The sequence below is a fragment of the Lepisosteus platostomus genome, chromosome 11 (genome assembly GCF_059453375.1).
Source record: "Lepisosteus platostomus isolate fLepPlt1 chromosome 11, fLepPlt1.hap1, whole genome shotgun sequence".
Lineage (NCBI taxonomy): Eukaryota > Metazoa > Chordata > Actinopteri > Semionotiformes > Lepisosteidae > Lepisosteus > Lepisosteus platostomus.
Window position 1 is genome coordinate 37,360,637 of NC_142621.1, and position 18,899 is coordinate 37,379,535.

General features: G+C 42.1%; 1 protein-coding gene across 3 annotated transcripts in view; it reads right to left on the minus strand.

The window, feature by feature from the left end:
* The window catches only part of llgl2 (LLGL scribble cell polarity complex component 2), a 44,945-nt gene that overhangs the window by 7,491 nt on the left and 18,555 nt on the right, over positions 1 to 18,899 (minus strand). For 2 of the 3 annotated variants that reach the window (XM_088599497.1, XM_088599499.1), the window contains exons 2-18: positions 16,709 to 16,820; positions 15,638 to 15,735; positions 13,514 to 13,595; positions 12,779 to 12,894; positions 11,896 to 12,054; positions 10,507 to 10,669; positions 8,403 to 8,532; positions 7,913 to 7,967; positions 6,856 to 7,010; positions 5,812 to 6,023; positions 5,303 to 5,370; positions 4,888 to 5,041; positions 4,131 to 4,235; positions 3,075 to 3,367; positions 2,475 to 2,622; positions 1,692 to 1,842; positions 302 to 418 (exon numbers count right to left, since the gene is read on the minus strand). In XM_088599497.1, the coding sequence (XP_088455623.1) occupies positions 302 to 418; positions 1,692 to 1,842; positions 2,475 to 2,622; positions 3,075 to 3,367; positions 4,131 to 4,235; positions 4,888 to 5,041; positions 5,303 to 5,370; positions 5,812 to 6,023; positions 6,856 to 7,010; positions 7,913 to 7,967; positions 8,403 to 8,532; positions 10,507 to 10,669; positions 11,896 to 12,054; positions 12,779 to 12,894; positions 13,514 to 13,595; positions 15,638 to 15,735; positions 16,709 to 16,783 (2,281 nt within the window). In that variant the 5' untranslated portion in view covers positions 16,784 to 16,820. The remainder of the gene's footprint in view (positions 1 to 301; positions 419 to 1,691; positions 1,843 to 2,474; positions 2,623 to 3,074; positions 3,368 to 4,130; positions 4,236 to 4,887; positions 5,042 to 5,302; positions 5,371 to 5,811; positions 6,024 to 6,855; positions 7,011 to 7,912; positions 7,968 to 8,402; positions 8,533 to 10,506; positions 10,670 to 11,895; positions 12,055 to 12,778; positions 12,895 to 13,513; positions 13,596 to 15,637; positions 15,736 to 16,708; positions 16,821 to 18,899) is intronic. The other variant, XM_088599498.1, reaches the window with a different exon arrangement.

Sequence of the window (18,899 nt, forward strand, 5' to 3'; positions counted from 1 at the left end):
AGACCACTGTCAGGTCATATATGCCTGCAAGGGTACGGAGATACAATTCCCTATGCTGGCTGGCAATACAAGTGCTGAGAGGGCACAAATCCCAGGCCTGACTGTTCTCTGTGCTGCCCCCCTGTGTTCGGATGACCTACCTGCCACAGTCAGAAGTGCACACTCACGCCCCATCTTCTTGAAGTTACTGAAAACCCATTTCTTCAAGATATCCCTAACTTCAGAGGCCCATGACTAACTCCCACTTACTGATTATGCGCTTATGCTAGTGCGAGCGACCAATCAACAGCTCCACACCCACCAGCGTGTGCGGTGATTGGATCCTCCGTCCTCTTCTCACTGGATGGGATGCGGAGAGTGTAGGCAAAGACAGAGCCACCGTTGGTGCCAGCCCACAGAGAGGGGGTGTTGTGTAACCCTGCAGCAGGAACAGCCGAACTGTTTTCAGCTTTTAAATTTTTCAAAAATACACAAAAATGATAGAAATCCAGTATTTTTTATTATATTTTATTTCTGGAATCAGCAGTTGTCAGTTCAGCCTACCACTAACTGTCTATAACAGCACCAGGTATGAATTTCTACATGCACACATCCTCCAAAATGTGCCCCAAAGTAATTTCCTACTTTTTGCATCAGATGTAATGTTCAACATACTGCATAGTGAATCTACAGCATGGTTTGGCAACGTATGGCACACTGTCATGCAGAGAGATTTTTAGCGGTACATGTAAAAGAAGTCTAATAAGCCCAGTGGAAAAAAGTGTGCATATAAATAACATACAGCGATTAGAAATCTGAAAGTGCTGAAAATAGTGTATTTCTGTAGTACTCCATCTGCGTTGACGCACAGGCAGTTTTAAATGGCTTCAGGAGAAGCACACTGCAGACTCTTGACTTGTGTCAAGAGTCAAGCTATGAGCTCGAGACTGCAGAACTCAGCAAAGGAAAGCTAGGGCAAGAATCGCACTTAATGGTAATACTTGCATGTGTTATTTTAATATTAATCTTTTATCAATAAAGATGTAAGTAGGACTACTATACTTTTAAAAAGTATCAATGGCACGCAAATATGTGGAAACAAATGCATGAACTAACTCCTGGCACGTCCTTTTGGAAAGGTTACCATCCCCTGATCTATCAAAGCTATATGTTTCTGTCCTGTCCAACCGATTTTGGTATGTTTTACTAAAGCAATGGTGATCTCTAGTGGTAGAACAAAGAAGCATAGCATTCTAGCATAGAATGTAGGCATTCTAAAAATGTTTACAGTGCTGCATGTGAGCCATTTAAGCCATCTGTTTCTTTTTTAAACTCCCACAGTGAAAACAGCGGGCAGTGGCTGGTGGACTGGCACAGGTCTCTGACAACACCGCCAGCCAACCGGCCCTCTGCAGGCCACAGGAGTCAGTGTGGAAACAGCCACAATGAGGGAACCTCAACTGCACGTCGGCCACACGATAAAGATTTGAACCAGTGATACACGAATTTGTGCCTAACATCGTACAAGCCGAGCTGGGCAGCTTAGCCCCTAATTATCTCATTCCTTGATAAAAAAAAAACAAAACAATTTGTCCTTCTTGAAGGAAGAGCTGAAACAGGATAAAACGGGCTACTGTAAACTGCAAAGCAACCGGCACACCCTTTCAGGCATCCATTCTAACTCAAACAGCTTCTGTCCCCCGAGAGCTCACCATCGCTGAGGAAGGAGTCCGCGAAGTAGAGCGTGCGCACCAGGCCTGTGAAGGAGTCGTCTGAGGAGCGCGCCTCGATCTTCCTCTGCACCGGAGCCAGCTCCATCTCCTGCAGCGCCTCCGCCTCCAGCCGGGCATTGAGCTCCTGGATCTGACCAGGCCGGGGGCAGAGAAGGGGGGGGTGAAAAACCACTCCGGGCAATTAGACAGGGGCTGGCAGCCCAGTACGTAATCTCGGCACTACCTCAGGAGCAGAGCGCGAGCCTGTCAAGTAATAAAATTGTGCCTTTGTTTATTGCAATTGCTTTGGCAACAATAATTCATCAGTCACGCCAATAAATCCGTTAAGGGGGGGGGGGGGGAGAGAAAGAGTCACACTGGGAGTTGGATAAAGGGAAGGGGGTGAGTCAGGATGCTGAGAATAAAGACTGAACACTGAGTTTTACCAAACAGTGGTTAATATGACGTAATTTTTCTTTATGCAAGAATTATTAAATATACCTACAAGGTATTTACACTGGAACAGCTTGGCATTGCTTGAATTTTCAAACGTTTTTAAATGTGTGAGAAAACCAACTGTTTACTAATTGTTATAGCACTTGCAGCACTAACTCCACTAACTCTTTAAAAATGAAAGAGAAAGAGACAGGGAGGAGTTGAGATGGCAGTAAAGAGAAACAGCAGTGTAGTTCCAGATGTACTCAGGCTGGTGTGGAAAGAGCCTGATGCCAACCACTTCAATAAAAAGGTTTTGGGGTTTTCAGGGACAGCTGTGCCTGGTACCTTGGCGGCGTTGCTCGCATGCTGCTTCCTGACTGATACGCGGCTGCGGCGGATCCGGCGAAAGGACTGGCGCAGGGACTTCTTGATGGACTTCACACGGGACAGGGGCCCCTCCAGCGCCAGCTGGTCACTGGGGTTCAGAGTGCACCTGCCAGGAGACAGCATACTATTACAGAGGGGCAGCAGAGCAGGGGAGCCCCAGACAGGGATGAGCCCCAGAGGTCTTGCAGATAATGGCACGGGGTTCCAAGACACAGCATTTTTTTTTTAAAGGAGATTTTATAAATGCTAGACTTGCGATCCATTTCAAATTGCATTTTTCTTAAGAACTAAAACTCTTTAGCCTTGAACCAGACTGTGGAGAGCTTCTAGCTCAAGTACTCCAGCAGAAATAAGTACTGTACACTGTCTGAACCAAGACTGTGACTAACACATCAAAGGTATTAATGGTTTAACTGTACTTAGCCAATCTGACCTCTTGGGTTTTGCAAACATCTGAGCATTTGTTCGGATTTGTGTAAATTTAAGATGCAAGTCCTTCTCTCTCAGAAACGTCAGCCCCTCTCTCCGAGAGGCCTGTGGATAGACAACGGCTCTGACCTCACGAGGACGGTGTTCTTCTGTTGGTAGTCGTACAGGCCAAAGCCGTGGCTGGTCCCGAAGGCCACCAGCTTCCATTCGGAGTGCAGGGCCAGCGAGGTGACCACTGCAGGGGGCTGGCACTGCACCAGAGCAAAGGGCTGGAAGCCAGCGGGGAAGGGCACGGCCTCCTCGCGCACCTCCAGCCGCGTATGCCCCTTCCAGCGGAAGCCCTCCTGGCCCTGCAGAAGGTCTGCCAAAGAGCCCTCCACTACCTGCTCTGCAGCCTCATCGTTCAGCTCCAGCACCAGGATCTGCCAGCAGGGGGAGATAAGTGCTTGAGGTCACTGCTTGACACTGCATACAGCACATTAGTACCCAACTTTGCTTGCTTGAGCACAACAATGGGATACATACTGTACTTCTTCCAAACTCCTCTTTAGCAATACGTTATAATGAAAGTACATTTTAATTGCTTAAACGCATTTAGTTCCCTTTACTGGTTATCTCGAGCAGTAGTAATCATTCTATTTATTCCCCTCTTGTATTTCAGGGGACCCATTTTATACACCACTGAAGTTTAGCAACCTGTTGAAGTGTAGCAACCACACAGATAAGTGCAAAACTACATCATCAATTTAATTAAGGGGCAACTTTTAGTAGGCCCAACTGTATAAATCCTTACTGGTATTTAGCCAGGACAGAGGTCAACTCAGAAACTACTCTTGTTAAATCTCCCCTAACATAGGCTTTTAATTTCTTCCTGATTCACAAACAACACAAAACACAGGTGCTGTGTCGGTCTTGCAATAAATGTGATAAAACCTAGAGCCAGCATCAAACAGCACTTTGGCTTGTTTTTAAAATGCTGATTTAAAAAGCAAATAATGGATATATACACATATAATTCCATTTTTTAAAGCAAAAGGTAGACGGTAACTTCCACTGTTTGAGACATCTTATCCTATGCACAGTTCATTTTATTCGCCAAAAAAGTGATGTCCCAGGATTCCTAAAAAGGTGTGCTCCCTCCATATTCCAAAAACAGCATATCCCTCCCCACCCCAGCCTGCTCACCTGTCCGGCAGTCCCAGCCACAGCCAGGTACCCGCTGTATTTACACAGGTGGATCTTCTGGATTCCCAGCCTGGGGTCATCACTGTAGGGGTCAAAGCAGCCCACCTGCCAGGGAGAGGAGCAAGTCAACACTGGGGTGAGGAGAAGAGGTGAATCTGCACTCCCTGATGGCTGTTGACTTCCACACACAGGAGGTAGATGGACTACATACTGGAAGTCAAAATGCCTCCCAGACATAGGTAAACCACAAGTGTAAATATATTTGTCTATCTAGACCTCTTCCAAAATAGAAGATACAATTAGGTAACTGAAAACAACCTCTTTCAGAGGAAGAGCAGGGCTGACCAGACAAAGAAAGACTCGCACTTTTGTTCGGAAAGAGGCTGATAAAAGAATTTTATTAAAGCCAGTGCATTAAAGCCCACAATCAACCAGAAGCAGACAAAGTTACATTAAGACCACATTCAGCATGACTGTCAACTGAAATCACACTTAGAATTACAGCAAAGACTTTTTATGCTGCAGTGGGCTTCTGCGTGTTGTTATACAGTTGAATCAGTAGCTGTAATTTAAGGTTATTATTTCTGAAGCCCAGAGGAAACCACAAGCATGTGTTGAGTGCAGGCTCTTCTGGACTGGAACACTGCCGATGTGTGTTGGGAATGGATAGGAAAGGGATATTATTCTGAATCGGACAATGACAAATTTTCACAATGGGACGTCTCGACGAGCACACCTTCGCCCCCCAGGTCCGTACCTTGCGGAAAGGAGGCCACTCCCCTTCACCCCCCTGGTTCATGTTGTCATTGGGGTCGGCGTCAGTGTGGAACGCCCCCGCTGTGCTCAGCTTGTATAGAGGGTACAGGCACACCCCTGAGGCATCCCAAAACCGCACAGTGCCATCTTCGTGTCTGCATTATGGAGGGATAAACACGTATCCCTGTTATTTACACCATAGTTTACAATATATAACTGTATAAATATATAATTATTTACTCCTTACAACTGGAAAACAAAGAGACAGATGATCTCACAATAAGGCCTCCACATCTACATGTTTTATGCTCTATGTTACAGAGCTCCGTTACTCAGTGGGTTCAGTCAGTTTCAAGAACTGTTACCATCTCATTCACACACAGACAGACAAATTACAAGTCAGGAGTGAGACTCACCCAGTCAGAAGCAGGTCTCTCTGTGGAGGGTCTGGGGCCACATTCTTGCCTCCTCTCACTGGCCAGGGCTAGAGAGATGGATGCTATGAGACTTAGGATTTGCTAATTTACTCAAAATTAAGTGATCCGAGATGTCTTGTAGTGTGCAACCAAGGGTTTGGACGTTTTGTCGATGGGAATCCTTTAGCTATTTCAAACCAGCTAACCTTAATCTCTAATACAAAAACATGCTAGAAGACTTTTTTAAAGATTTCTGAGCTACTTGTTTAAGGCAACAATATGTGCGGTTTATGGCTGAATGCATTTGATCAAGTCAGCACAATGGACAAAAAACCTCTAAACTTTTAAAACTTGTCAGGATGTTGAACAAATTAAAGAACAATTCCATGCACACTGTGTCAAAAGCTGCAACGACAGATGTTATGCATCATGCTGTAAGCTTTCACAACCCAGTTATGCAGTTTAAGCCCTACATCACAGTGCCCCAGGTCTCAGAGCAGGTGGCTCACCCTGGGGGAATAGTGTGTGTACTGTTGTCGGCCGGCTGCGCCGATGCGCTCCCACAGCTTGAGGGGGATGTTGGACACATGGTGGGAGCAGGTGATGGCCGAGCAGTGCAGGGGGGCCAGGTAGGGGGTCTGGATCACTGGCCAGCCGTCTGTCTCCAGGTCCACCACGACCAGTTCCTCTTCTACCAGCACCACCAGGGCACTCGGCTCTCCTGAGGACACAGAGGACACAGGGTGAAGTTACGGAAAAAGAGACCAGGAAACAGGTCGAGTGAAAGCAAGAAAGAAGGAAACGCAGGGAAGAACTAGAAGAAAAAGTTTACTTTTTTTCCCCCCAACAACAAAAAGGCAGAAGACGATGAGGCAGAGATGTGGGGGAGACAGCAGGACAGGTGAGAGAGTGCACATCTTAGTGTTTATGTAATCATTTTTACTATTTCTCAATTTTGGAAACATTATTAAATCGATAACTCTCGCCGTAACTTCTCCATATACATGTAATTTCCTAAAAATATTCCGACCACCTGCACCTTTTGGCAGTGTACAGGAACAGACATTTAAGATGTAATCAGACTTTGAAGTGTGATCTATTAGGCTGTCCATTACTTGGATAGGAAATGAAGTGCCCATGATAAACCAATAGGTGGCACTCTTCATTCTGGATCACAAATCACAAACCTGATCCCAAGTATGGTGATAAGCAATACTGTGCTGAGAGTGCCAACATTTGGAACCGAAACATTTTGTCCACGTATTGCAATAGCATATTTCACTGCAATAGCATTTTGTGCTGTGGGACAATCAAACTCAAATTTAAGTTTATAAGATTATCTAAAGCCTATTTTAATCAATTTCACAGTTCGCAGCACACACCACGATCTCACCTGAAAAACAATTAATTTAATTTCTTTGCAACCCAGGTTAATTAATATGCATTTACAATGTCTGCAGAAATACCTATATGTGCGAGTGATCTCTTTGCTACATGAAGGACCTGTGTTCCCAGTATAGCTGAATGCACTGAGGGCATTCATGTGCCCATACCCTTGCCCTGTGCTCCAGCAGTGATGACGAAGAAGTCAATAATACGAGAGGTGAAGTCCAAGGCCACATGTATCTTGCTGTGAATGATGGAAATACAGTGACGGTCGCCATAGCTCGCCCGCGGCATCCCCCCACTGAAAATCAGGAAGGGAAAACTGGAGAGAGACAGACAGGTAGAGATCTTAGAGTCAGAGGAGTTTCAGTGATTCTTGAGAGGCCATCAATTAAAGGCATGTACTGTTGTGAGGTAAAAAATGTAATACACTAACACACAATTATCAAAAGCTAATCTGAGTAGTCCACATTATTAATATGCCATCACTATCAAATATTCACTAAAAACATCAGCTTTTTCAACTAATCCCAAAACACTACACTTTGCACTCAACAGGCCTTAACAAGCTACCAAATTTACATTTAATTCTTTTCTAAATTTAGCTGTACTGTTTTAAGCATTTTAGTCCAAATCCAATTTAAAATCTTCAATAAGTAAAACAGCCTTTCTATTCAGAAACATGTCAGCGTACTTCACAAGAGAGGAAAATGCTAAAACACCAAAATAAAAAGAGGGAGATTCTTAAATATATTTCACAAGAAAGGAGTGACCGACTATCATTTAGTATGTTACAGTATATTAATATAATAATATCCTATTAATATCCAAACATTCTGAAGATTTGCCAGTTGGAGATATTAATTAAGACAACTGGAAATGTCATTGCACTATTCTGCAAAAGACTAACACAGACATCCAATAAGCTGTGAGCAGTCAGGTAGGTCAATTCTTGTACTGAAAATCGATTTTGGAAACAGGATGGATTACTTATTAGCCAGAGATAAGATACTGTAGGAGTCCATCCAGAGATGGGACACCATCTCTTAAAACACTGGCCATCTTAAACTCACTTCTCAATGAAGAACTGAAGCTGAGAAATCCATCAGAAGATCTGGAAACTGCCAGACAAATGGGTAGTAACCCTTGTCTTGGAGCCAACCAACCATCATTCCAAATTTCATGACTCATCTAAACCAAAGTGCCACACAGAAGAACACTCACCCCTGTTTGGTGGGCAGCTGGACAATCTTGGTAATAGCTTTACATGGGAAAGTACCTGTAAAGGGGAGACAGTAGGCATTAACCCAAGAAGAATTTTAAAAAAAGGACAGAGTCAAGACACATATTGCTTGGGTGGTCAACCAAGTCCAGTCTTAGGGGTTACCCTTAAAACATCACCTTGCACAGACTTTTTTGCAAAGTTTTGATAAAACCTAGGAACTTAGGTTTAGTCTGGAATAACTAGCGGTGGGGTGTTGGTTGCTTTAAGTGATCATTAAACTACTTGAAAAAACAATCCATTGCTTAGAACTTATTTAAAAATAATTAAAGAATACTGTATTGTACATCGCGAAGGCTGACCACCTTAATACACTGCCTCCTATTTATGTTTTTCTTCAACGATCGCTAACATGTTAGTAAATGTTGCACGGTTAATGATCCTCCCCAGTAATGGTCTGGGAAATCTGACCAGCCCTACAGAAGACCTCACCATACGGCGTCTCCTGCTTGTCTGGCTCGGGTTGGTCATCCCCACTGGCCACCGTCCACTGGCAGTAGCTGCCGTCATTGTGAGAGCTGAAGATGTGTCCATCTTGCGTCCACCACACACTCTCTAGCTGCTAAAAGAAGGAATAGAAGCATTAGGGCTCTGCAGAGCTCAATTCCTGCCAGTGCATTTACTTTTAAAGGTGCAATCAACAGTCACTAAGCCACCTCCAATCAGCTCAATGGAGAGATGTCAGAAACCTGTGATACACAAACAATCTGTAATGTATGTTATAGAGGATAATATGTCGGCAAATGCACTTAATACATTGGAAAATCAAAAACTGAGAAGTTTTACATTTAAGACAGTCCCCATTTGCCTTTTCACTGTTATTTAGTCTGCACATTTAACTTACATCAACATGTTTTAACACAAAACAATACATCAAACAGAACATTTCCTCAAGCGTCACCCAGGTGAATTTCAAACATCTTTACTCAAGAGCAAAAAATGTTCCTTGGTTTTGAAAGAAATGATCAAAGTTAACATTGTGTTAATGTACCAAAAACAAAGGATACAAGAATAAGTATACAACCCCCAACTTTAAAGCAGTTTTGGAACTTCTTACGTGGAGAAAAAAGAAATCCTAGGTGAAAACAAAGGGGCTTTAGAAGTCACCTTGTTGGCAATTAAACTTAGTCCTGCAGGTCAGGGACATGAAACGAAAACAAAAACAGTTCACCAACTGTCAAAACAGCGAAAAGGACTGATCCAGTTCTACATGTGCCTTCATCTTTCCATTAAGCCGTTGTTACATGTAACAGGCAGGAGGGAGGGGAGGGTGTGCACCTCTCAGTATCTCTTATCTTTAAGGTAAACAATGGACATTCTTCAGAGTGTTTGCTGAGGTAGAGTAGAGCTCCATAACTGTTCTTTATCTTGTCACTGGCTCCAGTCACAAAGGCCAGATTCCCAGTGGCCTGGCAATTGTAGGAATATTTAACTATGATCAAACCTGGTAGGTCATTAATACCATCTTCCAGGGAATATTTTGAAATCAATGTGGTAAAGACTGTAAACACAAAGGGGGAGATAAAGACTGAAGAGAAGAAACAGAACTGCAAGAGGGATCCCCCTATTCTGCAGACCAGATAACAGAACATGTCCAGTTAATTGGAAGGCAAGATTTCCTTTTTGTGGTATTCACCAAGCTAAAGATCTCTCACTGGTTTAGTGACAGGCTATTCAGAACAGGGAAAAACATTTCCATTTGTTTATCATCCATTTATTGAGTGATTTAATCCTTTGCATGGCCTGCTTATTTTATAAGACACACTTTCCCCTGTTCCTCTATATTTATCGTTCATTTGTGGGACTAGAGTTCTCTTTCCTACTCATATAAAATTTGCTGCCTTGTTTATGACCTCCCAATCCAGCTTATCACCTGCCTGGAACTGTTAATTCTTGGTAACCCTAGGCAAACAGTGTATGTGTAATTAAGTTTTATAATATATGCAAAAGCAAACTGGGGTCAGCACCTGATTTTATTTGTATTTTTAGAACCTTCAGTTATTTACATCCTTTCCAACAGGACCATTAGTCTCTAGCTCATAAGTCTTTCCAACTGACTCTAGTGCTGCACAGAACAACTGAGTCATGGAAACAAACTCTAGTAAATCATGTGACCATATATGTATGTTTTCCCACTTATAACTCTGTGTACTGCTCAAAATACACAGATTTTTTAAAAGTTGTCCACATACCACTGTTGTTCTGAGAAATACATTTTAGCACCCTCACTGGAATTAATTTCAATTACACAGGATTACATATTTAGTATTCAAACTGAAATGTCTTTGTACACCTGATCATTGTGAACTCGACCGCTGTCACCCAGCGATAGATCGAAGTAGAAGCCTTGCAGAGAAGACAACAGTGGCTCAGAAAGCTTAGGTTATATACATACAGTTAGGTTATATACAATAGAGTTACATTAGAAAACCTAATAAAGATAAACTGCTTCAGATAACCCACACACATCAGAAGCGTGCCACAGACAGAACGGCACTGCGCAGTCAGATAACCTGTGTCGAGGAGCTTGCGGTACCTGCGTGCCAAGGAAGTGCCTGGTGGCACGGTTCCTCTCCAGGTCCCAGACGACCATGAGCCCGCGGCTGTAGCCAATAAGGATCTGGTTTTCGTTCTGGGGGTTCTCCTGCAGGGCCTCCACACACTCCAGATTTCTGCGCCCCACATAGTCCTCCGGTACCCTGCACAGGGACAGCGAGAGTGATGGATAGAGGTGGGAAGATCGGTGGAGGAAAGATCCTGAGAAATGTGGCAAAGGCCCGTCTTACTTATATGGTGTTCAGTAACCAAAAGACACCATTTCCAGACTGAAAGTTGGAACAAAGGGACACAACAAAACTAGCAACTGCTTATCACACAGATACTCAATGGTGTTTTTATTAGTTTTTTATTTTTTATTACTAATGCTTTTTTTAGGCACTGTTTCAAATGCATTATCTAAATGGTTATTAAAAAAGTGCAGGAACACCCAATTTCAATTTTAATTAAGACAATGCACTTAAATGTTAAAGGAAAATCAGCTAGCCCAGAAGAAGTTACTCTGAACTCTGGGATTCAAAGACAAGATGACAGGAGGCACTGAGCTGAAATAATGCAATCAAGAATCTGAAAATGAAATGATTAAGAATGATCAAGAAAAATTACTGGAAACTGTTCAAAATTCTCTTTTGCCATTGGAAAAATCAATGACCATTAGGATGGGCACAAGTCTACTGCAGTTTGCCAGCATTAATTAATGCTGCAAGAGTAAATCATTCAATTAATGGGTCCAAGCTGTCAGAGTGTCTGTGGTCACGTAGACTCACTCAGAAAAATGTTACAAGAAAATCAATATTTTTAGAGTATTTTTTATATTTCTCAATTTCTGTAGTCCTGCCATCTGTGTGATCCAGATGCAATGTGCTGTGTGAACAATATGCAGCTTTTAATCACTTAGGCTTATTGATCGCTTTAATTTAATGGTTTGCATAATTAGAAATTAGTACTTAAGTTTCAGAAATACCCTGCAGTAAAGGCTTGACATACTGTTGCCAGTAAATTTAGCAAATGGAAGTCTGCTCAGACTGTTCTAAGAGCACTTTATCCTCTCTTGCTGTTTAAATAATTTTTAATAGGCTACAGATTAATAACGTACAAACACTGCTTATCATGGGAGTTGTAAACGGTGTTGTAAGTTGTAAACTTAGCCATAATACTCCATTTCCAAACATCTGTTCACTAAAATATACCCGGATGAGAAGAGCTCTGAAGGAGTACGTACTGGGACTCATGCTTATCCCCATCTGCCAAATCAATAGCTGAAAGTGGTTAACAAATTGTTCAGTAAGCATTCAGGCAAAAGGTGGAAATTAAATCTGAAGACACAGCAGGACCTAACCCCAGTCCCTGCAGTGATCCCTTGCTGTACCTCTGCTGCACGGCCTCCACACTGATGTTACGCTCCTCCAGCTCCCTGAACACGGGCACCTCCACCACGAAGACGTGCCCACCCTCCGTGCCCAGGAACAGCAGCTCCCCTGAAGAGTGTGCCAGCACTGCCGTCACCCGCGTCACACTGGGGGGGGCACTGCAGACAGTCACAGGGAAGGAGACAGGATTATTGCCTGCTGCAGGGGTGCTGGAGTGTCACGGGTTTCTTCAGCAACTCTCAACAGCGTGACGAGACCTGCAATTATGTACTAAGAAAGCAAAGCAGCAGTTCGTGTTCACTCAGAGTAATGCAGGAACGGAAAAAAGTTCTCATGGGAGTGAACAAAAAATACAAAGCAAAAATTTTTTGCAGTGTTTTCTGTATCATGTGGGAAACAGTACTGATGGAGAGAAATAGATTAGACCCCAATTGCACAACACTTTGTAAATTAATTTAAGATTTTCCAAGTTGAAGCCTTTTACTCATTGGGTGTTGGGAAAATACAAGCTAGTTTCCATATGAGAACTTGAATCTACCAAATTCATTCATGACTAAAATAATTCAGGCACTGGAGTGCAGATTTTGCCTAATAATAGTCTTTTCTTTTCTTTTTAATTAAGGAGGCTTATTAGGTCTTATGTATAAACTAGAAAGATATGGCGAGAATGTGACTGAGTCATCACTGACAGTGATGTCTGTGCATGTGAGGAAAAGTATTAGTACATGGATGAGTGTTGACACAGCAAGTAAAGTGATGGTCTGTCACCATCCTGCGAGTGTGTGTCATTGGTGACAATACACTCTTCAAGTTGATCAGAATGCGCGTCAGCAAGGCGTGCACTGTTTGACTGTGTATGAGTGTAGGGCATGAGGGCCTCACCCCGGTGGGCCGGTCAGCGTGAAGCGCCCAACCTCCAGCAACTCTGACAGGCCCTGGTGCGCCCGCAGGGTCCACATGTGGAGGCTGTTGTCATCCAGCAGAGTGACCAGCTCGCCCTGGAGAACACAGGCACACATTGCTCACTCAAAGAGTAACTGGGAAAGAGAGAGATGGGTCGACAGAGGATGTGACAGTAAAGCCACACTGCTCACTGAGATTTGATCTTTGAAGTTTTAAGGTTCATGCAGAACTTTACTGGTTGAGCTCCTTTAGCACCCCTAGTATGTCATACATTTTCTGTAAGGCTCCATGAATTATACACGTGGCAATACAATGGTAGTAACTCAATGTTTGTTTTAAAAACTACTTTAATCAGCTTGTTTTGTCATGCATTACACACTAAAGTATAACTAAGAATTAAAGATGGTTAAACTAACCATTAACCCCAATCAAGAATAACATGCACCCCAGGGTACGTTCACATGACATTAATACTATAACAGTAGGTTGCTCCTGCCAAATAGTCATCATCATTATTAAAATTTTCCAACCAAGATTTCTGTTCTTACTTAGGGTAGACTCATATTTTAGAAACAAAGTTCCAAAAAAACAAAAATGAGTCATTCCTTTTGTTTTAGCTTGTGCCAGTTAAGTCATAAAACTCTTCTGCACGTGATTTTAAATTTGCTGGTTTCATCAACATTCACTGCTGAACAACAGCCGTAGCCTACTTGCCTGAAAGGGGAGGAAATGTATCTGTGTGACAGCGGCGTTCTCCTCATGCAGCCCCATGAACTCAACGCCTGGAGCTCCATATCTGGCGGATTGCAGTGTTAAGTAAAGTCTGGATCTACTTGCAGAGAAAGTCCTCATTTGTGAGTAAGTGCAGTCTGGTTTTGAGCTCAAGCATAAAACCAGCCTCAGATAAGAGCACACCAAGACGAAAGCAGTTAAATATTCAATATTATTCATTGTGCTGTATTCACTACCTGTTTCGAGCAACACTATCCAATGTGCTAATACATTTATTAAACTTTATTGCTGAACTGTACCTATTGAATTTAGAATCAATGCAGTTTTGTTCATAATACCATATTCAAATCATTAGAGATTTTTTTAATAGGTAAAACATGGAAACTTATTTCTGAAGCTATGAAGACTTTAATGGAATAGGTATTCATATCCTAGTCTTAATTAACCTGAATGCTTGCAAGGACAAACCAGTCATATAAGGATAGTTTTACCATTACTTTCAACAATTAAATATGCAAATAGCATTGTTGGAAATGGGAGGGTCAAAGCAAGTAAAACAAGTTTTTTCAACAAGCAATTTTCAACCTGCATTTGCTTATCAGCAAGGTTTTATTTTGCTTTTATGTAAGAAAGAAATTCAAAGAGGTATTTCAGATCTGGAAATGCAGGCTTTTCAAAATGTTTTGAAGAAATTACCCCCCAGACTCAGAGATGGGGCATTCTATAAGGTTACGATATAGATTGAAGTGTTCACATTTCTATCACATGTAAAACCATTGGTAGAACAAGTCACAATCAACCATTGCTTTTGTTATAAAAGAGAGTGCCTGACCGCAGAGTTCCCAAAGAAAGCACCAGCCAGTTTCCCTCTGTTAAGAGGCCGCAGGTATTCAGACAGGTTCCCCTGCATTGTGTGAGTAATGCAGACACACCCCCTGCTCTCAGAATTCACAGCAGTGACAGCCGACATGCTAGACCCAGGGATTTGCACAATCCCATGGGAAAATACGCACAAAAAGACAAAGCCAGGCATGAACACAAAGACGCACTCTGACGTACACCAGCGTGTATTCTTCAAGTCACACAGAAAACGGGCTTGGACCTTTTCGGCATCCAAATTTTAGATGTGTGGACATTATCCCTGGTGACACCCCAGCCTTCCACACTCCCCAGAAGTAATTTTCATAAACTTGTCTTGAATAACCTGCAAACTATACAAGATATTATGGAATTTAAATTCAGAATTTCTCCATCAACTAAAAAGCTCAAAATATCACCATAATGGATTCCTTATGTTCATTAATAATATTTAATAATTATTTAATAATAGTAAATTAAGTAGAAAAGTGTGAGATTTAATAAGTCTCTTTTCTAACAGCATAACAGATGATAAAGCAATGTGAGAATGAACTAAACGTAAGATTAAATACCATTTTATTTTATAGGAATTAAAAACAAGTTGAAAGGGATCACATTAAATAATGTCATTGTCCCCTCCCAGGAAGAATATCAGCCGTTTGTCAGATTGCTCAAACATTAACATTCCTGCACTCCTATGTAATAGTTTAAAGCATGTCAAGCCTACATATACACGAATATAGCCAATGGCCAAAAAACAGAAAAAAATGCTAACACCTCAGGTACAATTTGCTCACAACTAAATACCTACATGATTTCTAAGCTATGCGATCCAGAGGTTACACAATTTCCTAGGTTCAAGCCCCACCTTTGACCAGGGTAGGTGTGCTACCTGGTACAATTTAACCTTGTTGTGAAACCAATTTTCCCACTAGGAGAGACTCTGCAGCCATTGGCATATAATGACATTAACGCATCGTCAACTCCATAGTCTCTGCACGCTATTTACATAAAAGCCCGATAAATGACTAGAGTCACATTACTATTGTAAAAGTCTTCCACACATTCCAGTTTGGAAAACCTAAATCCTCCTCTCTTTGCGTTATAGCACATATATACTCCCGAGATGAACGTTGAGGAATAATCAAAGCTGCACATCATCCAAGTTGGGACAAATATTTACCACGATTACACCTCAGCTGAGAGCAAGGCCACACACATCTGCCTGTGGTGTGCATTTGTGGATACAGTTTGATGGCTCCTGATCGGGTTCCGATGGCCAGGAGGTCCAGGCCGGGGCTGTACCCGAGGGCGCTGGGCTGGTGGGGGAATCCATGCTCCACAGTCTGCACATGGATGAGACACGGGACAGAGTGAAACAGAGAAAAGTCAAGGAAAGCTATGAGAGAACGGATCCATCAGTGAGCACGTTAAACATTCCAACAAGTCTGAGGACGGCAGCAAAAAGAGCAAAAATGAACCCAAATATGCTGGTTACGTCTGACAGGGCTTTAATAATATTAAAGCAATGGAAAAAAAAACCTGGCAGGAATTGGTTACACCTGCCATGGCAGAAAGACAAAGATTGTTCTCCTCCCAGCAGCAGGTAGCCTCATACTCTGCAGAGTACACCAGGTGAAATTTTCACTGCTCCTCTCTGCATCTTGTGCAAAAGACATCACTAAAATCACCATCACAAATCGCTAGGTTTCCCTGAAACACTCAGTGTTGCGTTTTATAAAAAGCTGAGAAATAGTGTGCAAACAGTTACTGAACTGGCTGTGTGAAAAACAAGGACTTCATTTCTCTTTCCAATGAGATCCCTCCCCCCCCCCCCCAATTTCAGAACTTAGAGATAAGATCACCATGGGGAGGCGTGAGGCAGGGCAATCTCAGAAGATGCACCTTGTGATACACACCTGTAAATCCCACAGACTGCTTTAAACCAGCTCTCAAAAAGAGGCATCCTAGTCCAGGTCCTGGTAACCCAACCATCTTTTTATTCCAATTGAGTTTTTGATTTAATTGCACCCCTTATTTAACTTAGTCAATTAAATAAAGCAGTAAAATTAATTTGCTAATCAGACATGCTAGATGCGTTATTGTCTTGCAAAAGCGATAATGGGCACATTTGGTTCAACTGTTTGCTTTGCACGTTTTTTCCTGCTATAGACATCCTTGGATAATACAGTCAAACCACTCTAACTGCAAACATCAGCAGTATAATCAAGAACTGAAAGGGAAGCAGTAATTGTTTTCACATGGTGGGGAGGCTGCAGTGTTGTTACTGCTATACAGCAGGTCGCCCAGGCCTTGCACCTTATTGAACTGGTAGAGCTCTTGTTTGAGGCGGTCTCGGTGGGATTCCTGACCGTGGCGACGGAATTTCTTCATCCTCCCTCCCCGTTACCCCCCTGGCAAGCTGCGGATCCTGGGACAGACAGACAAGGAGAGAAGGAGAGGGACAGTCAGAACACGCATTCAGTTCTATATCAGTGAACCTGACCCCTTTCAACTGTGGCAACAGATCATGATCTACCGTTCTGGTCCTGCAAGATTTTCATCCATTCACAACTTGATTCCAGATCTTTAAACAAACCCAGACACATGTTTTGATTAGGTTCTCTGCCTATTTTTGGATAAAAGTACTACAGTGTATGTATGTCTGAGTGTGCTCTAAAAATCCAGCAAGTGTTTTATGTTTTTTAAATTGTCAACAGATTAAGGCTGTGGAGAAATGATAAACTAGTCCAATTAAACCTTAAACGGATGAGTTTAACATTCCAAGGTGAAAAGCAGTTTATACCATATGGAGACACAAAACCTGCTATATTCCAGACCCCGAGGACCAGAACTGGGAACCCATGCATGAGGAGATTTATCATATATTCATAATTAAAGAACTTCAAAGTCACAAAAGGAAAAGTGTGAAGTTATTAATTGCAGAATTGTGCAAGAAGATTAGAATACAATGGTTCAATTAGTTACATGAAGCAAAAATATACGTCTTATAGAAAGTTTGATTTTTTTCAGCCATTGTACAGAAAATATTTTGCAGGTTTCTGGAGATGTAACCTAATTAAATGACTTCTGTTGACTCAGATGGTCACAGCAGACCATGAACACACTACTGCAATGAATACACCTATATTTTGAAACGCCCAGCTTCAAAAAATCTTCAAATAGATATGTACTATGTGATAGTGTATAGAGGCTGTAATCCACTCCAGGTTTTGCAAACTGTAGACTGAGGCAAATATCATTCATTATCATCATCTTTAGCACCACATCTGTTTATGCAAATGTACTTAAAAATAAGGTTAAAACCTTGAAACACACAAGATCTGTTACTGGCTTAAACAAAAAATCTCCAGTCTTCTTTTCATTCTCAATGAGCTCACTGCAGGTCATTCAATGCCTCAAGCATTGCAGTCTTACACATTAGATACTTGTTTGATTGCCCAGTCGTGGAATTCAAAGCATCAGTGAGTGTAGCACAGCTTTATTTGGTTCTTCTTAACTTCACAGAGGACATGAGGTTATCAAAACACAAAAAACACCATCTGATTTCCTATGGCATTGAGTTCACTTAATTAAAAGAAAATAATCCTGTCATGGACCCTACGGAGGAAAAAAAACTAAGTAGAATCATACCTTGTTGGAAAATCCAAGAATAATTTTAGGACACTATCATATTTAATCTATCTGGACATTTGATTTGGACTGCAGCACAGATGTTTTGAATTGGAGTTACATATGTACAGTGCCTTGCGAAAGTATTCGGCCCCCTTGAACTTTTCAACCTTTTGCCACATTTCAGGCTTCAAACATAAAGATATAATTTTTTTATTTTATGTGAAGAATCACCAACAAGTGGGACACAATTGTGAAGTGGAACGAAATCTATTGGATTTTTTAAACTTTTTTAACTAATAAAAAAATGAAAAGTGGGGCGTGCAAAATTATTCGGCCCCCTTGCGTTAATACTTTGTAGAGCCACCTTTTGCTGCGATTACAGCTGCAAGTCGCTTGGGGTATGTCTCTATCAGATTTGCACATCGAGAGACTGAAATTCTTGCCCATTCTTCCTTGCAAAACAGCTCGAGCTCAGTGAGGTTGGATGGAGAGCGTTTGTGAACAGCAGTTTTCAGCTCTTTCCACAGATTCTCGATTGGATTCAGGTCTGGACTTTGACTTGGCCATTCAAACACCTGGATACGTTTATTTGTGAACCATTCCTTTGTAGATTTTGCTGTATGTTTGGGATCATTGTCTTGTTGGAAGATAAATCTCCGTCCCAGTTTCAGGTCTTTTGCAGACTCCAACAGGTTTTCATCCAGAATGGTCCTGTATTTGGCTGCATCCATCTTCCCCTCAATTTTAACCATCTTCCCTGTCCCTGCTGAAGAAAAGCAGGCCCAAACCATGATGCTGCCACCACCATGTTTGACAGTGGGGATGGTGTGTTGAGGGTGATGAGCTGTGTTGCTTTTACGCCAAACATATCGTT